The 26,780-nt window shown below is 44.6% G+C and overlaps 2 protein-coding genes across 9 annotated transcripts in view; one reads left to right on the forward strand and one right to left on the reverse strand.

Annotated features, from left to right (window-relative positions):
• On the reverse strand, positions 1–24,823 carry LOC138741186 (PIH1 domain-containing protein 2-like). Of its 7 annotated transcripts, none has more exons than XM_069894883.1 (8): positions 24,437–24,822; positions 17,699–17,896; positions 16,047–16,098; positions 14,809–15,029; positions 12,699–12,822; positions 8,749–9,272; positions 7,122–7,196; positions 1–5,521 (listed from the first exon to the last, which is right to left on the reverse strand). In XM_069894883.1, the coding sequence occupies exons 4-8, from the start codon at positions 14,989–14,991 to the stop codon at positions 5,510–5,512; spliced, it is 918 nt and encodes a 305-aa protein (XP_069750984.1). In that variant the 5' UTR covers positions 14,992–15,029; positions 16,047–16,098; positions 17,699–17,896; positions 24,437–24,822; the 3' UTR covers positions 1–5,509. The 7 variants fall into 7 exon arrangements, with proteins under 7 accessions (XP_069750984.1, XP_069750982.1, XP_069750983.1 ...); XM_069894881.1 differs by having other exon boundaries at positions 1–5,526; positions 7,061–7,196; XM_069894882.1 differs by having other exon boundaries at positions 2–5,526.
• nkapd1 (NKAP domain containing 1) overlaps positions 24,650–26,780 on the forward strand; it is a 14,115-nt gene continuing 11,984 nt past the window's right edge. Inside the window, exon 1 of one of the 2 annotated variants that reach the window (XM_069894888.1) lies at positions 24,650–24,929. The gene's annotated coding sequence lies outside the window, so the exon portion shown is untranslated. The remainder of the gene's footprint in view (positions 24,930–26,780) is intronic. The other variant, XM_069894887.1, reaches the window with a different exon arrangement.

The raw sequence follows: 26,780 nt of genomic DNA on the forward strand, positions 1-26,780 counted from the left end.
TTATTTCATGCACAGTTGATAGAAGAATATTAACTACAGCCAGAGAAACACCACTAGTCTGGCACAATCACTAAGAAGAAAGAACCAGAATCTCTTCAGAGAAGTCGATTATCCATGGATCCCACTACCTGCTTTAATGCTGCTGCCTCCTGGGCCCCGTAAACCTCCCACTGCATAACCTCTTGTATGTTCCAGTGGTAAATCAGAGCTCCAAGTCCCTCTCCCTGGCCTCTGGATTTGAACCAAAGCTATTAATGCTCTGGAACCCTTTGAGGGCCCTGTTTGCCTTCAGCACACTCATGGGTCCTGGTCCTGATACCTGGTCCCAGCATGGTGTGAGGCCTTGGGCCTCAAGCCCCTCATTGTTCCTCTTCTAGGCTTCTCCTGCTCTGGTGCCCTGATCCCCAAACCTTGCACCCCTTGTGGTCTGCCATCACCTTGGGCACCATGGGTTTGCTGATTTTTAAAAAAATACTCCCACCCCCTTTTTTCATACCTGACCATACCTGGCTCTTATTCCACCAGCACCTCTCACAATCACTTGCTGACTAGAAATGTTCAGTATATGTTTTTTGGTCTTCAGTAAAGGGTGGCAAACATTTCAGGTCATGGCTACATGTTCTGTTTCCCAAGCCTAACAACATCTTGCTCTACAACTGAGTTTTTTGTAAATTTTATTTTATTAGCACATGTAACAAAATTGCATGCATAACTAGAAAATTCTATATATCAAAATCAATTGGTATTTTTAAATCATTTTCTCTCACCCACCCACATGGAAAAACCCCAAGAAGAATGCAAATAAGAAAGAATAGACTGATTTTTTTAAAACAATACTAGATATTACCTTCTAACACAACTACCATTATATCTTTTAAATATGAAGTACATAGTAAAATAAAACACTACTGTGCAACACATAACACTTAATCAAAATCTAAATATATTATAAAGAAAACAAACAGCATCTAATAAAGTAAAATAAAATTATATAATTAAGATGAAGCTGGGGAGTGACAAAGTTCGTACCGAATTCTACCAATTGACATATAAAGATATAACACTAATCTTTTGCATATATGGGAACCAAATTTTCAAAAAAATTAATCATATTTGTTCTTTATATGTGATCTTTTCCAAAGGTATACAGCTTCGCATTTCATCATGCCATCTATTTAATACCAAATCCATATCCAATTTCCATGAAACTGCTATACATTTCCTGGCAACTGCCAGTGTGACTTTTAAAAATTATTTTTGAAATCAATTTAATTTTAAATCTGGACTAATCTTTGATATATCTCCAAAAGAAAGAGCATAGGGTTTCCTCAGAGGTTTAGCACCTATTACCTGTTGAAGAAAATCTATTAAATTAGTCAAAAAAAAATTCAGTTTGGGGCATGTCCACGTAGAATGTAAAAACATGCCTGTTTCCTGTTTACATCGAAAACACTAATCCAAAAATTCTAACTTCAATTTATTAGGCTTTTGTGGTATAATATATAACTGATGTATGAAATTGTATTGCACCATTCTATAGCTAATATTTATTGTATTTTTCATACTATCATAACATATTTGTGTCCAATTTATATCTATACCCAAGTCCATTTATAACTTTTGTTTAGATTATTAAAAATCTTTCTTCTTTACTCCCCTCAAAAGTAATAAATACATAACTGGTATCAACTTTTTTTTATTTTGAATTTAATGTTATTTCATTTCTTCTAATAGTAAATAGGATGTAGTTAATCTTTCTTGTAAATTAACCTTTAATTGATAATATCCAAATATTGTATTATTTTGTATTCCATATTTAACTTTCAATTGGTCAAATATCTGCCTTGATAACAATCTTTAATACATTTTATTCCTTTATTGACCAGTTAATAAAATTTATATTACTCAACATAAACAGGATCAACTATTTTGTACCAGCAGCATCCTCGCTGAACCATATCCCTCAACTTCCATGGCTCATTCTGACCAAATGTGTATCTGTTTCTCCATTTAATAATACCTCATTCCATTTCTATAGAAATTCTTCTGATTCTTTTTCACTTATTTTATTCATTTCTATATTAATCCAAGCCACATTTTCTTCTTCCTCAAAACAGAAGAAAGAAAACGTAGTTGGGCTGCTTTAAAATAATACTCAAAATTTGGAAGTTGTAAACCTCCCAATTCAAATCTCCAAGTTAATTTTTCCATAGAAATCCTCAACATCTTGCCTTTCCACAAGAATTTTCTTATCATTTTATTTAAATCCTTTAAAAACATTTTAGGAATATCATTGCACCCATGGAAAAATATTCATTTTGATACAATTTACTTGGCCAATTAATGTAGTCAGTAAATCAATCTATTTTTTTTTTAAATCCTCTTCAATTTTCTTAAACAATGGTCCATAATTAATTTTAAAAAGATTCTCTAACTGGTTATCAATTCTAATTCTCAAATATTTTATCCCACATTCAGGCCATTTAAATTTCATATTTTGCCAACATTGCATATAGTCAATGGCATCATTTCATTTTTATCTAAATTAACTTTATATCCTGAGACTTTTCTGTTTTGTTCAAATTGCATATGTAGTTTATCTAATGAATTTTCTGGATCTATCAAATAAATAATTACATCATCTGCAAATAAACTAATTTTATGTTCGTTAGCACCTATTTTAATACCCTTAATATCTACGTCTGTTCTAATTAATTCAGCTAACGGTTCAATTACTAGCACAAAGAGAGCTGGTGATAATGGACAATCTTGTTCATATAATCAGACATGTGACCATTTATCACTACTCTTGGTTTTGGTTCAATGTATACTTTTATCCAAATTTAGCAAGCGTCTTAAAAAGAAAGTCCCATTCTACTCAATCAAATGCCTTCTCTGCAACTAAAGTCACTGCTACACAAATTTTATTTCTTTTGAGCTAGATGAATTAAACTAATCAACCTAGTTACATTGTCTGCCGATTTATTTAAAAAAAATCCTGTTTGATCCTTGTTAATTAATTTTGGGTAAAAAAAATTTCAAGCCTATTTTGCCAATAATTTAGCCACTATCTTGTAATCCACATTCAATAGAGATACCGGCCAATAAGATGATGACATTGATGGATATTTACCTTTTTCTGGAATTACCGTTATAATTGCTGTCTTAAAGGAGTCAGGTAAATTTCCAGTTTCTTCCAATTGTATGAAAACTTTCATAAATGTAGGGATTGTAATTGTGCTTGCCAAGTGTAATCCTGGTGATAGCATACGAAGGAAGTGTAACCAGCAGCAGCTCCTGACCAACTGTCTGGTGTAAATGGAATTGGGAATGAACTCACTGTGGAGCATGTAATGCTGAGTACATTCAGTAGGCTGCACAGGCAGAAAAGAGATGGGTGAGCAGTGCAGGAAAGCACTATAGTGCTGGAGATTCCATGGCTATCCCCATACCATTAGGGAAAGCAGAAAGAGCTAAGGTTATGGCACAATGGGTGAATGCAACTTGTGAAGGTGGAAGGAAGAGTGTGAAAAAGCAACCTTTAGAGATGTGATTTACTTTTTAAAAAGGAATAGACTACATTTCTCTGGCCACAGACAAGAATTTTGAATGAATACAAATGATTGGCATGGATGCAGTGAGACAAAGGCCATTACTGTGCTGTGTGAGAAAACATTCAAGTTTGCTCAATTTCTATATAGCTCATTAACCCAGTTAACACCCGGGTGAAAAACTTCTTCAGACTCTCTAAAGCCTCTATAATAACGTTTTTGTAATGTAACCAGAACTACACCCAATGTTTATTGTGGTACGTGAAAATTCTATTCTCTCTGAGGAATCTCAGACATGTAAAACTACCAGAAAGTATTGAGATTGGAATAGCTTCACTCCCCAGACACTCAGAGTCAGGACCCCAGTCCTTCCCATGGTCACAATGAGATTCTTTGCCACTTTGACATTCAATTCCAACAGAGTCTAAATCTGTGCAACCAGAGGCCTGTTCCCAGGAGGGCTGAGACAACTGCTTTTACAGGCCCACTCTGGTGCAATAATTGCCAATGAACTCCCTCAATCCCCTCCATTCCTGACACAAAACAAAAGGCAGTAGCAACCAGTGTAAGGATAGATGATTCAGCCTCAACACTGCCACAATGTTGCTCCTGCAGGAGCCTGGGCAGATTACTAAGCCTGATTAACTTTTCTTCCACCTTGCTTAACCTTTCAGAAAAGTGAACATTTGAAGCAGAATTTCATTTGGTGGAATTAAACGTCTGTTGTAAGGAGCAGAGACTCGACTGAAGTAAAAACACACTGCTGGAGAAACTCAGCAGGTCAAAGAGTGTCCTTTATATAGCAACATTTTGCTCACACCTTGATGAAGGGCTTGAGCCCACAATGTTGGCTGTGTATATTTATCTTTGCTACATAAAGCACACTGTTTGACCTGCTAAGTTTCTCCTGCTTTGTGTTTTACTTGTCCGTTGTAAAACAAGATTAATAGCAAAAATTCCATTGCACGCTTATTTGTAGAAACACATGAAAGATTAAAATTTAATAATTAACAACCTATTACATGTCACACAGAACTTCAAAGGAATTTTAGTGAAAACATGCTGGAGGAAATCAGCAGGTCTCACAGCGTCCACAGGAGGTAAAGATTTTAAAACTGACGTTTTGGGCCTGAGCCCTTCTTCAAAGATTCACTCACTTCAAAGGAATTTATATTAACGTTCAGGTTTTTAAATGGTTTGTAAAGCCCTTTTTGTGAAATGATAACAGTTTTTACAAATTCAGCTGTTTCTTTCTAAAAAACTTACTTAGGTCTGAGGTTCTCTGGGGAGTCAGGTAGCAAAACCAACAAACTCTGGTACCATTGAGTTGTGAAGGGCAGTGAAAGAACTCAGTGTGACACTTTTGAACTCTCTCCCTTGCCTGCTTGCAGTTCTGTCTGGAAAACTGAACACTTACCTATGTCTTGACCAAGTTTAGAGCAACACTGATAGCAACATTCATGATAATCTATGTCCCCTCCATTTTGCTTCACGAACAAAGTAATTAAGCTGGCCCAGCATGGGAAAGGTGAGGTTCACAGGAGGTTCATAAGAATATTGAGGCTGTGGAGGGTTGTTGGTTGGTCATTTAAAAGAGTTGTCTTGTGGCTGAGCAGAGGAGTTTGAGGATCATTAAATGCTGCATGATGTTATGGGAAAGCGGACACAGTGACACAGTTTGTCAAAGTGAACCAACAACAATTTAAATGACTGCAGCAAGAGCTCAAAACATTGTTTGTCGTTGGTTTGTCTTGTCTGCAGGGAAATCAGGCAAAGGTCTTTAGTTAATGTTCTTCTCAATGGTCTGACAGAATGCAATTGGTTGGTCACTACCTCCTTTCTCTTGGACTCCAGGAAACAAAACTGGATGGATATAAAGGTATCATCACTGCAGGCTGCACCATATATTCCAGTTACTCAGGGAAACTGTGATTAACTTGGACACTCAAAGTTGTGAACTATTCTTCCTGCTGTTCTGAAAAGAGCATGTTTAAATAAAAACATCAGAACAACAAGATTACTGTAAACAGTTGCAGAAAACAAACGGCAAAAAGGTCTTCACCAAGGATAGCACAGTGGTTGGTTCCAATGCCTCAAGCAGCACAACCCAGCTTCAATCCCACCCTCTCCTACGGTCTGTGGATTCTGCACATTGCCCCTCACCATACTTGGAATACTGCAGTTCTGGTCACCCAGCTGTAGGAAGAATGTAACTGAGCTGGAAAGGGTGCAGAAATGATTCACAAAAATGTTATTACGACTGAGGGGAGAGGGGGCTTGAGTTACAAGGAGAGTCTGGATAGGTTAGGACTTCCTTCTCTGGAGTGTGGGAGGCTGAGGGTGACCTTGTAGAGGTTTATACAAACATAAGGGGCATAGACGAAGTAAGTACAATCTTTTTCTCCAGAGTGGTAAATCTAAAACTAGAAAGCTTAGGTTTAATGCAAGAGGGAAAAGATTTAGAAAGATTCCTGAGGATACCTTAACACAGAAGGTGCTGGGAATGTGGAACGAGCTACCAAAGCAAGTGGTATAGCCAGGGACAATTATAATGCTCAGAAGTAATTTAGACAGGTACATGGATAGGAAAGGTGCAGAGGGATAATGGCCAATTGTATGCAAATGGGACCAGCTTGGGTTGAAAACCCTGGTTGGCATTGACATTGGGCCGAAGAGCCTATTCCAAGGTCTAAGACTCTGACTATGGATTTCTCCAGGGAGCTCTGTTTCCTCCCACATCCCAAACTGTACATTACTCCTGGAATAGGTGGGTGGTGGGAGAATCAGTGGGAGTTGATGACGATAGTGGGAAATGAGTGGATTGATGGTATTGCTCTAGAAGAGAGCAGTCTCGCTAGGCCCAATGGTCTCTGTGTTAAAACCTAATCAGAAAATAGAATGAGCAAGAATAGAGACAATAAAAACTATTTCTTTGGAAGGTGGGGAAAACAGAAGACCATGTAGCCACTAGGATGTCCAGATAAAACCTCTATCTCAAGGGAAGTTAGAATTTGGACTTGCTCAGAGAGATGATGTTGGAGGTGAATAATATGCAATTAAGTCAGCTTTAGACAAGCAGATGAGAAAGAAAAGTACAAAAGGTTACACTGATAATCACACAGGAGACTGCAGGTGCTGGAATATGAAGCTAAAGGCCACCTACTGGAGGGCATCAAAGAGTCAAGCAGCATCAGAGAGAGAGCAATTCAGGCCGGAACCCTTCATCAGAACTGACCATTACATTGACAATTCTTTTTCTCCCACTGGTGCTGCTTGTTACAAAGATAATTATTTGAAGGTCAGGTGGTAACTGCTAAGACAAAGTAGTTGGGTTAAACAACACCATGAGTGCACAGAGAGAGCAGGTACTACTCACTCCACAAGGAAATATTTGGGTGTTCACATTTGATTAAATCATATCCTTGAGAAACAGCATACTACAGCAATCTACTGGGGAACAGGATTGGCCTATTGGAATGCAAAATTTTTCACAGATGCTGCACAATTACTTGATAATATAGGCATCCCCACTGATAGGATATGGGTCTTCCTGTTGAACTTTGCACTGACCATGTCTTCAGTGATCTTTTCAGGGAGATTGAGTTGCAGCCTGTACTTCTCACAAACATCCAAAACCATGTCATCCTGTATCAGAGGCAGATAGAAGTTAATGGTCCATATTTATTTTACCTCATCAAAATATACAATGTAAACACAATGTTAAATATCAGTTGAAACTAGTTTCTCATTGATTCATTCTACAGATATAGAAGTGACTTCCTGCCTGATGTAGCTACACAATGAAGGTGCTCATTAAGATAAGTACTATGTTGGGTATGTCCTTGGCCCTGTTATCTGGTGACTTGCATATGGCTACCCAATTAACCCATTCCATTTTAGATATCTATATGAACCAGAAAGCTACTCTGGTGACCGCCAGGACAGAGGGGCAAGGGATGGGTTACACCTGCGCCAGATACAGCGGGGAGAGCTGCTCTCACAGACTCAATTCCTGGTGGACCTTTGTGATCCACTCTGACCGATTTTTGTTACATACCTCAGCCCCTCTGACCCAAATCCCCAGCACCCTTAGGTAGTCAGAATTGACTGTGAAGGGGATGGTGGATTGGTCAGAGCAGTTACCAAAGAGCATTGTCTCACTCTTCTCCTGGCACTTGATGCAGTCTCAAATTGGCCACAGATACGGATCAGTCCCTGATTGGTCTGAATAGAAGACTGTGACATCATCCATGCGCAGGGAGGCCTTGATTTGGTTGCCTCCACTGTCTGGCAACATCATCCCTCTTCTGCCTTCATCTTTCCTGATGGATTTAGCAAAGGGCTCATTGCAGCACACAAACAAGGCAATGAGGAAGCTACTTGTTTCCCACCCATTGATTTGTACTGCACTATGGATGTTCATGCAAGACAGTTGAATACATTTCTGATTCCCTCCCCAAAGCCCATTTTGGAGAACATGTACATCATGTATGTGTGTGATATCCTGTCAAAAGCCTTCTACTAATCCATGCTGACCAGACAGGTGTCAACCCTCCTATCCTGCGTGTAGACGATGGTATATCTGAGTAGCGTGAGGCTGTCAAAGATTTTCCTGCCCAGAACTGCACAGGGTTTTGTCTGTATGGATCACCCATCCCAGAACAGACTTGAAAAGGATAAATAACAATGCTTCATGTCATTTCCCATGGAAGCAGGTGGTCTTTAAGTATTGAACTGGGCTGTGATTTACTAACCTCAGCTCAATCAGGATGTGGAAACCCAGGCAAACTAGTATCCCAATGGATTGTTTTGTATTTTAATTTACCATTCAGGAGTGAAATATCAGGAACTAAAGATTTAGTGTAAGCCTGTGTTTCCCCAGGGCACCATGGAGTCTCTGCATCACTTCCCCTCTAACAGGTAGGCAGGAGTTAATGGGCCTTGCAATGTTTAAAACAGTGAATTTTTGTTTGGAGGGGAGTGGCAATTTATAAGGTGTGATGCCAATATCTCAATTAATATGTTTTTGTTAATGGGAAGAAATATCAGCAAGGACACTCTGAAAACACCCAGATTTGTTCTTCTTGGTGTCCCGGTTTCAAAACTATGATTTAGAAAAGAAATTTTGAGAATTATGTATTCTGCTGTCAGTAGTTTACAGCCCACAACATGCAAGGAAACCTCCAGCAGCATGTACCTTTGAGACACTGAGATCACATTCTGCAACAGATGAAACTCTCGGCAACTCCACTTTCAGATGCAGAGCTTTTGGTTTTCCACTCTCATCTCTTATGACCGACATTTCATACTTTGGAGACTCCACTTTGTTTTTACACTCAGATTCTGTGCTAGAAATCTCTTGGATGAGCCCAGGGTTCTTGGGCTGTCTGATATTACTGGGCAGACAAATTGGAGGGGTATCTTCCACATTCTCCCTGCCTGTTGATTTCAGGCTTATCAGCTCTTGCAGTAATGTGGCATCGATCCCTCCCATCGCAGCCTGTACAGGCTCAGATTTTCCTGTCAGCCGTTGCCTCAGCTGCTTCTGACTGCCCTGTAGTTTCTTTTTTAGCAGCGTGTAAGACTGTGACACGCGTATGTGGTGCTGCTCTTCAATGTATTTAACAGCCAGGAGGATCAGCTGGTTTCTTTCTGCAGGGTCCTCACTTCCTTTCTGAAGCACGTCTGGGCTATATGTAATGTCAGTGACAAAATAAGTCTCTGTGGGAGGAAAATTAGAATAGACAAGTGAGTACTACATCTTTCTCCTCTCCAGCATACTTGCCCAACTTCCTGAGCCTCAGTCTGTGGGTCCTATCCCCAGATATATGCACCAAATAATCGGTTTCTGGTTCACTGAATGTTTTTCTGAAAGATTCTGTAATGGGAGGGTCACATGACCCCTCCAGCATGAACTTGGCTGGAAGTCAACTCACCTGCTAACTAAGGCTCAGCAGGCCCACACGCAAGTGCACACCTTGCTGTTGGCACCTTTGAATGTGCTTTGGTACTTGCTCCCTTAATCACCTTACCTTTTGGGTATACCTGAGCCAGGCCCCTACAGTCGCTGCTGTATAAAGTCCAACACATGGAACAGTTGGGCCTCTTTTCCTTGAGGATCGAACCCTAGCTCCACTCCAAGTGGCAAGTCGTGGTCGACGTCGGACAAAGCATTACCATTGTAAGGTGTGTGCTGTTAAAGGGTGGGGAGCTATAGTTGGTGCATGCCCGTGAGACTGCTGCAATTAAACCTTATCTACTGTAGTGCCATGCCTACCAGTTATCTAGGGGTGGTGAGTACGGTTTTATACTGTCTTTCTATACTCGTAGATTGTAGCATGTATCAATTATTTTGTTGCATCCACTGTGTCAGCCGTGCGTGCGTGCGTGCGTGCGTGCGTGCGTGCGTGCGTGCGTGCGTGCGTGCGTGCGTGCGAGAGAAAGTATGACCCCTGTTGCAATTTCCCCTGCGTGTTGATGAAGATTCTTTCTTTATAAACGATCTGCCTTCAGACTTGTTACTTCTTGGACCCACTGAACTTGTTCTTCACATCACAGATGCTTAGAAATGGATTCGAGTTGAGAACCTTTCCTCTTTCTCTGTACATTGTTATACCCCTCAGATCCGGCAAATGAAGTCTGGAAGCAATTTGAAATCTGTTGATTATTGACTTTCCCACAAGCATCAGCTGAGGTGCTGCTGGTGAAGAGCAGATGTTGCCAGGTCACTGGAGACACTGTGTGCTTCGACGCAGAGAACTGAATGCTTATTTGAATCTGAAGATAGAACAGGCCTTGATTTAAAGTCCCAGCACCTGGTGTAATTAATCCTTGGCCAGCATGGTAAGAACTTGACACAGGAGATCGCAGATGTTGGAATCTGGAACTAAACACATTCTGCTGGAGGAACTCAGTGGGTTGAGCAGCATCCATGGGAGAAAAAGAACAGTCAATGTTTGGGGCCAAAATTCTTCTTTACGTCTCAATAAAAGGTTTTGGCTTGAAATATCAACCATTCTTCAATTGCTGATGACTCTTAACCCACTGAGTACCTCCAGCAGAGTGAGTTTGAGAAATGGGGACACCTTACAGACAATAGGTGCTGGAGTAGGCCATTTGGCCTATCAAGCCAGCACCGCCATTCATTTAGATCTTCCACTATCAGTACCCTGTCCCTGCCTTCTCCCCATAACCCTTAATTCCCCTGTCCACAGAGCATTATATAACTCCCTCTTGAACTTATCCAGAGAACCTGCCTCTACCACCCTCTGTGGCGAAGCATTCTACAGACCAACAATCCTCTGGGTAAAAAAGAAATACTCCTCTGTCCTAAAGGGCCTTCCTTCCCTGTACTCTTAAACTATGGCCTCTAGTCAGAGTCTCCCCCAACATTGGGAACATGTAATCAGTTTCTATCTTGTCCAATCCTTTAATAATCTTATATACTTCATCACATCTCCCATCCTTCTAAATTCCAACATATACAACCCCAGTTTATCCAACCTTTCGGCACATGTCAATCCTGGCATCCCAGGAACTAACCTTGCTACACTCCCTCAATAGCGAGAATGTCCTTCCTCAAATTAGGAGACTAGAACTGGACAATACTCCAGATGTGATCTCACCAGAGCCCTGTATAACTGCAGAAGGACACGTTTACTCCTATACTCTATTCCCCTTTTTATAAAGGCCATCTGATTTATTTTTCCCCACAGCTTGTTCAACCTGCATGCTACCTTTTAGTGATTGATGTACAAGTACACCTAGATCACGTTGCACTTCCCCACTCCTCAACTTGACTCCATTTAAATAATAATTTGCCTTACTGTTCCTGCCACCAAAGTGGATAACCTCACATTTATCCACATTAAACTGCATCTTCCATGCATCCACCCAGTCACCTAACCTGTCCAAGTCCCTCTGCATTTTCGTGACATCCTCTTCACACTGCCACCCAGTTTCATGTCATCTGCAAATTTGCTAATATTATTTATAATCCCCTTATCTAAATCATTAATATACATGATAAATAACTGAGGATCCAACGCCAAGCCCTGTGGGATCCCACTTGTCACATCCTTCCATCCCGAAAGTTAATCCCTACTCTGTTTCCTGTCTGTCAACCAATTTTTTTTTAATCCATGTCAGCACCCTACCCTCAATACCATGTTCTCTGATTTTGCCTACTAATCTCCTGTGTGGGACCTTATCAAAAGCCTTCTGAAAGTCCAAGTACACCACATTCAGAGATATGGAACATGTCCCATGTTCTCCCTCTTTGTCACATCCTCAAAAAATTTCAGAAGATTATTCAAGCGTGATTTTCCCCTCTGAAATCCATCTTGAATGACATGATACTATTATTTCTGTCTACGTGTTCTGTTATTTCTTCTTTTATAATGGATTCTAATATCTTCCCCACTACTACTGATGTCAGGCTAACCGGTCTCTAATTGCCTGTTTTCTCTCTCCCTCCCTTCTTTAAAGCAGCACAACATTAGCCACTTTCCAATCCACAGGCACCTCTCATGAATCTATAGAATATTGGAAAATGTTGACCAATGCATCCATAATTTCAAGAGTAACCTCCCTAAACACCCTAGGATGCAGTCCATCAGGCCCTGAGGACTTATCAGCCTTCAGTCCTTTCAATTTACTCAAGACCACATGCTTCCAAATCTGGATTTCCATCAATTCCTCCATTACCTTTTTTTGAATATTTTAATTTTTTAAACCTCAATACATACAAAAGGAAAACTATATAATGTATATGTATAAACCCCCTTCCTTCCCACCTTACTACTACTCCCTACTAACCCAAACACCAAAGAAGAATTCCTCCATTATCTCTTGTAGCCATAATTGTTTGAGTCTTTGAAAGAGTAAAAGTTCTTTCCTCCAATGGATTTACAGGTGATTCTACATGCCCCATGCATAGGCAGCTGATCTCAACCAAACCACTGATGGGACAGCTATGGTTAAATCTCTCAATGTTTAGATGGCCACAGTAAACATCACCTTTCTGGTGAACTTCCCTGGGAAGTATGGAGATGAGACAAGAGCTGGTTGCAGTAGTGATCCTCTTACCCCAGTCAACAGGTGCACAACATTCTAAGAAAAAAAAAATCAGTCTTACCTCAAACCTACCTGTGACATCAATTATTTCCTCCAATCTTCCACCACCAAGAGGGATGGGGTCCAAATCAGTCTTTGGAGCAGGGATCCTACTCCAGCTACAAAGATTTACAAACAGCAAATTCTCAACAGGCTCCTAGAAGAAAAATAAATAATTTGTGCTCAATGGAAAATTAACACAAGTTTGAAACAATTAAGTAGAATTGAACTTCAAGGATGCCCTTGTCTGTGTGCCTATCTCTCATTGAACCTCCTGGACAAACCATTGCTGGTTCACAATATAATGCCACACAAGAACAAATTATTTCAAAAACATTTGGACACTCTTTATCAATTCTTTTACAGTTGGAAATTCCATTAAGATCAGTAAAATTTGCATTTTTGCATTTTCTGCCAATAATAAAATTTGAAAATAGCAAATAAACTCGAAGTATCCAATGAGTCAGTAACAGTAACATAGTAACAGCAGCTGCCACCTCACTGGATCTACACAAAGCCCTGGTCCACCTGGATACCAAAAGCTGCACTACAGTCATCATCCCCTCAAAAATGATCAGCAAACTCCAAGACCTGGGAGTGAACACCCCACTGTGTAATTGGATCATGGATTTCCTCACCTCCAGACCCCAATCAGGGAAAATTGATAAGAACATCTCCTCCACAATCCAGTTTGGTATAACATCAGAAACCCTGGAAAATTTCTACTGAGGTGTGGTAGAAAGTGAAATGACCAGCTGCATGAAGGTCTGGTATGGAAACACCAATAACCCCTGAGCTTAAAGCCCTCCAAAAGGCAGTAGACACAGCCCAGAACAACTCAGGCAAAACTCTCCCCTCTATTGAGCACATCCACAGGGAGTGCTGCCATTGCTGAGAGCAGCAGCAATCAGCACATGCTCTGTTCTCGCTGCTGCCATCAGGAAAGAGGTAATAGGTACCACATGACTCGCACTACCAGGCTCAGGAACAGCTGCTACCCCTTTACCATTTGACTCCTCAACAACAAACTCAAACAGAGATTTATCTAAGGACCCTTACTTGTGCATTTTATTGATTTTCTTTTTGTTCTCTTTGTATTGTACAGTTTGTTCACATTTGTTATCTATATACAGTTACTTGCATGTTTACAGATTTTTCACTGTGTAAAATTTATTTTTTGCAGTACCAATTAGTGGTAATTTGTCCATGTCCACAGGAAAATGGAATCTTAGGGTTGTATGTACTCTGACAATAAATCTGAAATCTGAGTCACAGAGAATTACAGTAGGGCTTTTCTACTATCACTCTCCTAAGAAACCTACTGAAACCTTCCTCAATAGTTCTCATAATCACCCTGCACACCCCCATGCCCCCCCCCCCCCACTACCCCGCAAGGATATTGGACACATTTTGCTACAGATGTAACCTGTCTGGTTAGTGGAGGTCCCATCTTCCCAGAACTGGTCCCAGTAATCCACATCTAAGGCACCCTCTCCCAGATCATCTTCAGATATACATTCAACTGATGTTTTCTCCTTTTCCCATGTTTGTTCACACATGGGATTGGAAGCCATTCAAAGGAGAATCTCTAAGGTATGCTTCAGGGCTGCTCTTTAATCTGCCATCCAGCTCCGTCCAGCTCCCCAAAATCAAGTTCCAGGACCTCATCCCTTATTTTATCCAGATAATACTGGGAATCATGATGTCTTTAGAATTCCCTGCATCTATTCTGCAGGCACCAAGGAGGTTACGCAGTATCTTGGATTCATGGCTACAACTACTTGTCCCATTATTGAGTCTCTGGCCACGATTGCTCCTGCCTGATTGCAGATGGACTCCTCAGAGCCCTTCACCTCCATCAAATTCTAATAAAGGAATAATTCTGGAGTGAGATGCATTCTAAGGCTTTTGTGATAACCAGTTTGGCCTGTTCTCTTCCTCTGCCTCGTGGTGACTCATCTGCATTTCATTAAACTCTGTGATGGTCAGTATAGAAAACCCACATAAAGTTTAACTCTCATCACTAGAGTTGATGTTCAAGCTGCAAAGTCCTATGCTTAAAGGATTCATTGCATTCATAATGTACAAGGTTGTAGAAAGAAATGGAAGAGTCAGTGAGCGTTAGCATCAGTTGCAAATGTACCGTTATTCTGGTCCGAAAACAGGTGTGAGGCTGTGGGGCAGCAAATTGCTTCATTCCCTCTCCAAGATGATGATGGATGAATTTGTGATATGCTTCAGGGCTGCTCTCAGACATTTCGTCCAACATACTCCACAGCTGGTTCACCTGCTGCAAAAGCACATTCTCCCTCTGCTTTGTGGCCATAGTATCCTTATCTTTCCTTCAAGTCTTCAGCAATGGACCTTTGGGTAGATAGAGTGTACTGCAATTTAACAAAGCAACCTCCTTTGAAGAAGACCGCAGAGCCCACCTCACTGACTAAAGACAACAAAGGAGGAAAAACCCAACACCCAACTCCAACCAACCAATTTTCCCTTGCAACCGCTGCAACCGTGTCTGCCTGTTCCGCATCGGACTTGTCAGCCACAAACGAGCCTGCAGCTGATGTGGACATTACCCCTCCATAAATCTTTGACCACGAAGCCAAGCCAAAGAAAGAAGTGTGAAAGATGAGGCTTCTATCGGAAAACAAGCAGAGAACGTAGCATATCAAAACTATGAATGATCTGAAAAGCCTGTTCATGCTATTACCACCAAACACAACTCAACGACCAGCTGGAAATTCCTTCAAAGCTTTTTGATTTACATTCTGAGTACTAGCCATTCCGTTTTTGAGAATTTCTACCCACCTGGTTAACTGTATCTCAGAGCTGTGCAAATTGTTCAGGTTGCACTTGGAGCGTTGTACACAGTTCTGCTCACTACACCAAGGTAAAATATGGTAGCAATGGAGATAATCAGAAGAGATTTACCAAGTTATTGCCTGGAATTGTGGGCTGTTTTTACAAGGAGAGAGTGATAGTCTGGGTTTATTCTCACTGGAATGAAGGAGTGACCTTGTAGAGGTTTATAAAATTATGTGGAATATAGAGTCCTTTTCCCTGGGTAGCAGTCTAGAACTGGAGAGGGACAGAATTAAGGGAAGTAGGAGAAATCTGAGGGTAAATTTTTCCATATAGAGTGATGAAAATCTGGAATGAGTTACTTGAGGAAGTAGTAGAGGGAGATGCCATTGAAATGTTTAGAAGGCATTTGGATGGGTACAAATAGGAAATGCAGAGTAATATGGGTCTGCTGCAGGCAACTGGGATGAGCATGGATAGAGATCAGGATGGGCATGAATAAGGAGAGCTGAAGGCCCTGTTTCTGTGCTATTACAACTCTTATAATTCTACAGTATGTAACAGCTGCTCTTTTACCTCGTATCTTTCTACCATCCATGGTCACAGAAAGTCTTTGCAGGTGAAACATCTGTAATGAAAAGGATACAGACCTCAGGGGCTTTGACCAGAAACATTAGCATCGTTTCTCTTCCCACAGACGCTGTTGGCTGTTTTCAGCACTTTTGGTTTTTGTAAAGTCCATTAATGGATGGCTAAAGAACTTTTGCCAGTTTGAACAAGTGAACAATGATGGGAGTCCTGCACAGGAAAGAAATGGCAGGGGGAGGTTCTGCAATGGGAAGCATCAACAGGTGTGTGACAGGGACTGGTGGGTCAGAATGATGACCTGAAAAAGTTGATGTGGGCTTAACGGATTGTGTCTGCTTCCTCGCTGTGCGGAGAAGACTAGATAGCAAAATAGCTCTCCCTCAGTCAGTGGAGATGTGAAGAATCCTGAACCTTGACCACTTGCTGCCGATGTGTGAATATTGCAAATGACTCTTCCTTGAGCAGTAGATGCTGCCGAACTTGTTCAAATGTTCCAGCAATCAGAGTATCTGGGTCATTGGCTCAGCATCGAGCTATTGTTTGATGACCTAATATAAACTTGAGGCATGACTGCTGTTGAAATCACTGTGCAAATGCAAGTTATTGTTATTAACAATATTTTTAAGAATGAATCAATCTCTGAGCAACTGCATCAAAGCAATATACGAGATGATGGAGGAACTCAGCAGGCCAAGCATATTCAACATTTCAGCCAAAATTCTTAAACAGTAGCAAAAAACATGCATATAACCACAATAAAAGCATGTGGGGGCTGTGGGGATAGGGTGGTGGTGGAGCTCATGTGGCCAGGTACAGTTGGGAGGGGAGAAGAAATGGGAAAAACTAAGAGGTTGGGAGGAACAGCAAAGAGTTGAGGAAATGGCACACGAACAGGGAGAAGGGAGGAGGGGAGAAGGGAGGAGGGGAGAAGGGAGGAGGGGAGAAGGGAGGAGGGGAGAAGGGAGGAGGGGAGAAGGGAGGAGGGGAGAAGGGAGGAGGGGAGAAGGGAGGAGGGGAGAAGGGAGGAGGGGAGAAGGGAGGAGGGGAGAAGGGAGGAGGGGAGAAGGGAGGAGGGGAGAAGGGAGGAGGGGAGAAGGGAGGAGGGGAGAAGGGAGGAGGGGAGAAGGGAGGAGGGGAGAAGGGAGGAGGGGAGAAGGGAGGAGGGGAGAAGGGAGGAGGAGGGGAAGGGAGGAGGAGGGGAAGGGAGGGGGAAGGAAAGTGGAGGGGGGAAGGAAGTAGAGGGGGGAAGGAAAGTGGAGGGGTAGAAGGGAGGGAGGTGGAGGAGGGCAGGGCCAGATTGAGGTAAGTGCAGGGCCTGTAGCAGGTATTATAAAGGGGCCCTAAATTGTGCCAGCTGGCACTTGCGCGGTGAGGGGGGAATGTGACGGCACCCTCCCCCACCCCTCCCTTCGACGAGTTTCTGACACTGACTCTGCACATCCTCCATTTTGGTAAGTTTGAAATAGTCTTAATTATTATTAACAAAATTAAGCTAGCTTTCTCAGATCACGATATATTCAGTGATTACATCCATGATGAAAGGTTATAATAATTTTCCCTACACCCCTTTAAGCTGTCATATTTTCCATCAATCCCCCAAACCCAAACATCTACTATATTACACTGATAGTATTACTTACATGTAAGTATCAATTTCAAATGTATTCACTCAAGAAGTGTGCCCCAATACTTTTGTTCAGTCTCCATTTCTTTCACAAGTTGGGAATCAACAAATTTTCCAGTACCTGAGATACCACACTCACATAATCTGTGTTAATAATTCTGATTAAAGGTGATAATTGGCTAAAATTACCTTTAATCAGGGTTATTAACGCAGGCTATGGGTGTATGCACAAAGATGAAAACGGAAATGTTTAAGTTAAACACCCAGTCAGTCATTCATAATTACATAAAGTAGCAGAGCAAGTCAGCAAGCATTTAGCACGGGGCCCTTGAAAATGTGGGGCCTGTAGCATATGCTACTTTTGCGACTACCTTAATCTGACATTGGAGGGGGGGCACACATGAGATGGCAGAAAGGAAACTGCAAAATCTGGAGCAATTGGCCATAGAAAACCAATAATTGGAAAGAGTCAAAAAATAAAATGCTGGAGAAGCTCAGCAGGTCAGTGTGTAGCAAAGGTACCAATACATAACCAATGTTTTGGGCTTGAGCCTTTATTCAAGGCATGAGAGAATGCTGGCAAGCATCTGAACATACAGATGGGGGATTGAGGGGCTGGAAAAGGCAGGAGATGGAGGAGGGAAGGGACAGCAGCAATGAAGGGGAGGAGGGATGGTTGGGTGGGTAAGGGGGAAGTGGAAAGAAAGGAAAGGGGGAAGAAAAGGAGAGCAAGTTATGCAGAAAGCAGAGAAGTCAATGGTAATACCATTTGGCTGGTGTGTGCCCAGACGGAAGATAAGGTGTTGTTCCTCCAAACTGTGGGTGGTCAGGGTGGGATATTGCCAAAGGCCATGGACAGACATGTGGGTCTGGGAGCGTGACTCAGAATTGAAATGGTTGGCTGCTGGGAGGTTGCTGTGATTGCAGACGAAGAGTAGGTGCTGGGTGAAACAATCTCCTAATCTGCGACTGGTCTTTCCTACTTCCTATGTTTCTATATGTAGAGAAGGCCGCAAAGGGAGCACTGAATGCAATAAATATATCACTGTGGCGGTACACCATTAGGCAGACAAACTGGCCCCACTTGTCACGCACGTGGCGGGGCAGCCGGCCAAAATGGCACCGTCGGGGGTTTCCTCCCAACCTCGACAACGGGCTTGGAAGCCCCAGTGACATCGGGGGCCCCCAGTGCAGTTCTCAGCCAGGTCCGGGTTGGGAATATAAGACCAGTCAGGCAGCCTGCAATAAATCAGTTTTTGCTCACTGAACTCAACCCATCCGGTTGCGTGATCCTTCATTTAGCAGAGTAGCCGCCGCTACAATTGGTGACCCCAACAGGTACAAATGTCTTTGAACCCAACGTGAACGATCCTTCAATCAATGCTATACCCATCAAGCTTTCTGACTTCTGGGTTCAGGAGCCGGAGACCTGGTTCAGCCACGCAGAGGCTCAGTTTCACCTCCGCCAGATTTCATCGGATTCGACCAAGTTTTACCATGTGGTCAATGCCCTGAACCAGGCCACGGCCAAATGAGTGCTGCACCTCGTTCAGCACCTACCTGTGGGACCATCAAGCAGGTGTTCACCAGCTCCCTCGGCCTCTCCAGGTGCCAGCGAGCCGCTCGGATGCTGCGCCTCGAAGCCTTGTAGGACAGAACTCCAATCGAGTTGATGGACGAGATGCTCGTGCTCATGGGCGATCACACCAATTGCCCACTCTTCAAGCACTTCTTCCTCGACCATCTGTCTGAAGACATCCGGCCATACTGTCCCAGGAGAGCTTCGTTGACCCTAGGAAGGTCGCCCAAAAGGCTCAGGAGCTATGGCTCGAACGATTCCCAGAGGGCTCAGCAGTCCAGAGGTTACGAGTCTCGGGCAAGCCTTCCTCTAGCGTTGGGGTGGAACACCCAGGCCCTCAAAGAGCATAGCCAGACACAATTCATCCACTTCAGGCCTCTGCTTTTTCCACCAATGCTGGGGAGCCAAGGGTCGGAAGTGTTGTCAGCCCTGCTCGTTCCTGGGAAACGAGCAGGCTGGGTGCTGTTAATGGCTGCGGCGACTGGTCAAGAACACAGCCTTCTCTACCTACAGGATTCAGTCAGCGGCCGACGCTTCCTATCGACACCGGGTCCAGATCAGCATCATCTCGGCCACAGCCATTGAATCCTGGAACCGGCCTCAAGGTCCTCCCCTCTGTGCAGTCAACTTGACGAGATCTGAACATATGAAGACAAGACCGTCCACTTCCAGATCGGCCAGCGGAAGTTCTCATGGAGGTTCACCATTTCGTCCCCCCCAGCGTCATCCTGGTTGTCAACTTCCTCCTCGCCCACGGACTCCTGGTCGACATTCAAGGTAGGTGACTAGTAGATACCCGTACCTTCCAATCCGCTCGCCTCAACGCCTCCCGCACAGAGCAGCCTCAGATGACCATGGTCAGCACACCCAAGGACGAGTTTCAATGTATCCTGGATGAGTTCCCATCCCTCCTCAAGCCACAGTTCTCCGCCGCCTCACCACCAGTGTTTCATTACATCCCCACCCAAAGCACACCGGCTCCCGACAGATAAGCTCCAGATAGCGAAAGAAGAGTTCTCGCATCTGCAGGAACTGGGGATCATTCGATGCTCCAACAGTCCTTGGGCCTCACCACTCCACCTGGTCCCACTGACGGCTGACGCCCCTACGGAGATTATTGACGGCTTAATGATGCGACAGTACCTGACTGTTACCCGATCCCTCACATCCAGGACCTTACAGTCAACCTGCATGGCGTGAGGGAATTCTCCAAGGTCGACTTGGTGCGCGGGTATCACCAAATCCCGGTGCACTCCAAGGACATACCCAAAATGGCCATCATCACTCCCTTCAGCTTGTTTGAGTTCCTACGCATACCGTTTGGGCTCAAGAACACCACCCAGATCTTCCAGTGCCTTATGGACATAGTGGGCAGGGATTTGAATTTTGTATTCATATACCTGGATGACATCCTTGTTGCCAGCAGAGCCCAGGCACAATACAAGTCTCACCTGCGCACACTCTTCTCCCGACTGGCCGACTTCAGCCTAACGATCAATCTGGCCAGGTGCCAGTTCGGGAAAGAGTCTATGCAGTTCCTGGGCCATACCATCACGGCCAAAGGAGCCACACCTGCCGCTATGAAGGTCGTGGCAATCAGGGAGTTCCCACGCCTGGACAACCTCAAGGGGCTACAGGAGTTCATTGGTATGGTCAATTTCTATAATCGTTTCATTTCAGGCACTGTGTGCATCATGCAGCCGCTCTTCGCCTTCATTGCGGCCAAAGACAAGACACTCGCCTGGACTCCAGAGGGCAGCAGGGCATTCAAAGCCACGAAAGATGCCCTCGTGAAGGCGACCCTGCTCGACCACACACGCACCGACCTGAATATGGCGCTCTCTGTCAATGCCTCCGCCACAGCCATCGGCGCTGTCCTGGAGCAGCAGGTGAACGGACAGTGGAAACCACTGGCATTCTTTAGCCGACTTCTTTGCCCGCCAGAGCGCAAGTATAGCGCTTTCGATCGTGAGTTGCTGGGTATGTACCTGGCGGTGTGTCATTTCTGCTATTTCTTGGAGGGGAGGCCTTTCACCATTTTTACTGACCACAAACCCCTCACTCAGGTGCTCGCTATGGCAAGAGATACCTGGTCGGCCCGCCAACAGCGTCACCTCTCCTTCGTGTTGGAGTTCACCACCGACATTCGGCACAAGGCAGAGAAAGACAACGTGGTCACCAATGCACTCTCACGACTGGCCATTTGCATGCTGACACCCGGCCTCGACTTCGACCAGCTCGCTCGGGACCAGAGTGACCAGGAGATGCAGGCCTTCAGGACTGCCATCATGGGCCTGCAGTTCCAGGACCTCCAGACTCCTCATGGTGAGGGCACCGTCCTGTGCGATGTCTCCAAGGGCACCCCACAACCAGTGCCGCAGGCAGGTCTTCCACCATATCTATGAACTTTTCCACCCTTCCATCAGGTCTATGGTCTGTATGGTGGCAGATTGTTTCATCTGGCACGTGCTTCGGAAGCAGATTGCAGACTGGGCCAGAACTTGCACACATTGCCAGCTTTCCAAGGTACACAGGCACACCAGAGCGCCTGTACAAGATTTCAAGCATGTCCAGGAACGGTTCAGCCACATACATGTGGACATCGTTGGACCCTTACCCATTTCCCGAGGTAACGATTACCTTTTCACAGTGATAGACCGCACCACTCATTGGCCCAAGGTGATCCCGATGCCAGGTGCCTCCACAGACTCCTGCTCCCGAGCGCTTTTGAATGGTTGGGTTGCCCAGTTCGGCGTCCCGAACCACCTCACCAGTGATCAGGGCACCCAGTTCACCTCTGCGCTCTAGGCACAGCTCGCCAACATCACACCATGGCCTATCACCCACAGGCCAATGCACTAGTCGAGCGACTGCACCGCCAACTTAAGTCGGCACTTATGGCTCGCCTCACCGGCCCCAACTGGGTGGACAAGTTGCCTTGGGTGCTCCTGGGCATCCGCTCGACACCCAAAGAAGACCTACAGGTGTCATCAGCCAAGCTGGTCTATGGTGAACCGCGAGCCCTACCCGGTGAGTTCGTCAACGCATCTCACAAACCCCAGAAGTCACCGCATGGTCTACTTCCCCGTCTCCGGGCTCAGTTGGACTCCTTCACACCCCCACCACCGCCCAGACAAGGCACATGGGCCTCTTTCGTCCCCAGCGAGCTGTAATCCGCAGAGTACGTTTTTATCAGGTGGGGCCCATCCACAGCACCTCTACAAAGACCATACGAAGAGCCGTACAAAGTCGTCCAGCGTTCGGGATCCACTTTCACACTGGACATTGATGGTGAGAGGGAACAGTTTACAGTGGACAGGTTAAAGCCAGCCCACCTCGACCCCACCGAACCAGAAGTTGTGGCCCAACCCAAGAAGAGAGGCCGTCCGGGAAAAAAGGACATTGGCGTCAGTTCTGGGTGGCGGGGGGGGTGGTTCTGTGTGGCGGTATGCCATTAGGCAGGCGAACTGGCCCTGCTTGTCACGCACGTGGCGGGGCAGCTGGCCAAAATTGTGCCATCAGGGGTTTCCTCCTAACCTTGACACCGGGCTCAGAAGCCCACGTTTGGGGACGCACGTGACGCCCCAGTGACATCGGGGCCCCTCAGCGCGGTTCTCAGCCAGGAGTATAAGACCAGCCAGGCAGCTTGCAATAAATCAGTTTTTGCTCACTGAACTCAACCCGTCTGGTTGTGCAATCCTTCATTTAGCAGTGTAGCCACTGCTACATCACACAGATATATAAGTGAAGTGTAGCTTCACTTGAAAGGCCTGTTTGGGGCCCCAGACCATGGTGATGGAGGAGGTGTGGGCGCAAGTGTTGCACATCCTGCGGCCACAGGGGAAGGTGCAAGGGAGGGGACACAATAGGAGGAGAGAAAATCACCAGGGAGCGGTCCCTGCAGAAGCCCAAGAGGGGAGGAGAAGGAAAAGTGTGTCTGGTGGTGGGATCCTGGAAATTCTGGTGGATTACGTGTTGGATGTGGAGGCTGGTGCAGTGGTAGGTGAAGATGAGGGGGATTCTATGTTTGTTGCATCTGGGGTCAGAGCGGGCCAGGCCAGATGTGCGGAAAATGGAGGAGATGCAGATGAGGGCTGAGTTGATGGTGGGGGAGGGGAAGCCTCGTTTGTGGAAGAAGGCAAACATTTCAGAAGCTCTGGACTAGAAAACATCATCTGGGTGTGAGGGATACTGGAATGTTAGGAGTCCAGAGATACTGGAAGCAAGTGTCAATTAAGAATAAAGTATTATGGGTTAACTTAAGGTGAAGGGATACTGGAATGTGAGGAGTCAAGCAAGTGCCAATTAAGAATAAAGTATTATGGGTTAAATCAGGGTGAAGGGATGCTGGAATGAGAGGAAGGGTTGTAAAAGTGTAATGAACTAAGGATCTTCAAAACAGAATAACAAGTAGATAGCTTTAGCAAGTCTTAGGGATTGATTAATGAGTGAAGAACAAAGACATGATACTTCTCTGGCTAACAAGTTTGCAGGAAAACACATAAACTGATAAGAAGTTAGAATCCACGTGGGCAGAATTACCTAATGCTAAACCAATCCAGGAGGCAGAAGAATGTTGGGGGGAAGGTATCTCTGTACTGAAATGAAATGTATAAAAGTTGGGTCAGCCCCAGTATCTGTGTGTATTCCCAGGGTAAGGGGAAGCACCCAACTTTGCATTGTTGTAATAGTTCTTTGTTCTCAATTTTTGTCTCGAGCAAATTCTGTGAAGGTACTTCTGTTTCTCACATGGGGAACAGAGAGACCGAGAAACTGAGAGAAGGGGATGGAATCCTTGCAGGGGACAGGGTGTGAGGAAGTGGAGTCTAGGTGGTTGTGGGAGTTGGAGGGTTTGTAAAATATGTCTCCCGAGATGGAGACAGAGAGATCCATGGAGGGGAGGGTGTTGTGGGAGATGGACCAGGTGAGTTTGAGATCGGGGTTGAAGGTGGCTGCGAAGTGGGTGAAGCTGATAAGCTCATCGCGGATACATGAGCCATCCCCAATGTGGTGGAGGAAGAGTTGAGGGACCTGCAGTCGGCATTGCTCCTCAAAGCCCCCAAACAGGCCGGTGTCGCTGGTAAGTACCTTTGGGTACTCCTGTAATTTGGAGGAAGTGAGGACCAGTTCTGCCAGACAGAGGAGGGTGACCGGCCGCACCGTCCGAACGAGTACCTTGTGGTGCCGCTCCCACTGCGTGCCGGAGCCGCGAAGCGAACCCAGGAGAAGCGGGCGAGCCGAGCCTCCGCCGCAGCGCGTCCTTTCGCGTTCGTTACCCTGGTAACCGGCACCGGAAGTGGCAGCGGGTTCCGGAAACCATCCTTTAAATCTCCTCGCCATTCATAGTAATATAAAATGTTCAGGACGTTTATCAATTGTGCAAGAAGAGAACAAGCCAACACAACCGATAACATCCCGCGCGGCAGAAAGGAAACAGCAGAATCTGGAGCAATAAATATCGCTGGATATTTAACGGTCCGTGATGAACTGGGGCATTGTTTACCCACGGCGGTCCGGCCAGGTCCGCCGTCCGGACGAAACTTAGCTCAGAAACAGTTGATCAGTCCCGTCTCTGGCGACGGATCTTCGCTGTGCCGCCCGGAGCGGTGAGGTGGTGGCAACGACTTCCGGTCGGATCCGAGTCGGCAGGGAGTGGCCGGGCGGGCAGGTAAACCCATGGGACCGGTCTGGGGGGGTCGGGTCCGGACAGGATAGTGAGCGGTCAGAGGCTCGAGTCAATCAGCAGCAACAGCATCTCACGGGGAACGAATCTGAGGCCCCCACCCCCACCCGTGGGTTTGTGGTTGAGGTCCCTCTTTCCCCAGGACGATTCTGGGCTTCAGGTTCCACATGGGCACCAACAAGGCGACACCACCCCCATGGGCCCTGTAGTGAGGGTCAGCCCAGGGGCTCAGCAACGGGTTAGGCAGCTCCACGCAGCCTGTCTGGGCTCTCCCTGTACAGGATAACTGGAAAAAGGCTCCCTCGTTAACTTGGGAGACCTTCATTTCATAGTTCAGTGTTGGATACACAATAGGCATGAAAGGAAGGAATCGTTGAATTTTTCCAGCGAAATAAGCATTCAGTAACAAAATTCTAGCCATTTGATGTTTCACCATTGCAATCAATTCCACCATAACTGAGGATTCACGATTCTTACATCTGCTGGATAAGAATTTGTTTTAACTGAACTCATTAAGCCATCCCTGCTTGCCCTAACTGGTGTCACTATTCTTAGACACACATACACAAGGCATGCAGATTTTGTTTTTGTAGCAAGAAATTCATTTTTGGTTTCTGTTGTGCAAAAAAAAACTGGTGGCAAATAAGAGATACTTTTAATTAATAAGTTGTTTAGCCTTTTGAAAATGGAAACCTTTAAACCTCTGAGGATTGTTATTGACACCAATGGTGAAAGGAGCAGCTAACCATTGAAGTTAAGGATGATAATGTATCAAATGCCTTCTGAAACCCAAATGTACCACATCTACATATTCCTATCAATTCTGCTTGTTGCATCCTCAAGACTCCAGCAAATTTACCTCTCAAAGAACCATGTGGACATAATTGCGCTAAGTCTCTGGAAGACGTGGTTCCTCTTCTTACCTCCCAGAGAATCATTCCAGGAATGAATTAGGGATGTTGATTCAGTACTTTCCTTCAATTTTAATGGTGGAGGACACAATAAATGTGATGTCTGATAGCTTCAAACACTGTAGAAGAACTATTAATCACTATCACAAGGGACAATGTATTGCAAAAACTAATGAGACTAAAGGCTAGCAAGTCACCAAGTGATGAAGCTGAGGGTGTTAAAAAACTAACAGTGGAGTTAGTGCAGACATTAATAAAGTTTGTAAAAATTCTGAGTTGCAAGAATCTAACTGCAAGCCTGACTCCATTGTTCAAGAAGGAAGGAAGAAAAAAAGCAGGAAACTATAGGCCTGACAGGCAAACATCTTTTGTTGGCAAGATCCTGGACTTGTGATCTTTGAACAGTACAGGAATAGACCCTTCACCCATGTGTCTGCCAAACATGTCAGAATCAGAACAAGTGAGAGGGTTATCAGTGAGTCTTCCGACGAATCAGAATTTACAATCACCACATGTCACAAAATTTGTCACAAAACATACATTAGTGTAAAGGAAGAGAAAGTGAGGTAGTGTCTGTGGTTCATTGTTCAGTCAGAAACTTGATGGTGGAAGGGAAGAAGCTGTCATTGTGCTGTTGGGTGTTCCTCTTCAGGCACCTGTACCTCCTTCCTAATGTTAGTCATGAGAGGTGTTGACTAAATCAAACTAAAAATCTGCTGCCAGCACCTGGTAGATATCCCTCCATTGCTCTCGTATTCATGTGTCCTGAAGCTTCTTAAATACTACTATTGTATGTGCTTAAGCTGTTTTTCCTGGCAGCCTATTTCCATGCACCTACCTCTCTGTAAAATATTTGCCCCACACATCTCCCCTAAACTTCCTCCTGTGTTTGAAATTATGGTTTCTGACATCATTTGCTATGCTT

This window comes from Narcine bancroftii, chromosome 8, assembly GCF_036971445.1.
Source record: "Narcine bancroftii isolate sNarBan1 chromosome 8, sNarBan1.hap1, whole genome shotgun sequence".
NCBI lineage: Eukaryota > Metazoa > Chordata > Chondrichthyes > Torpediniformes > Narcinidae > Narcine > Narcine bancroftii.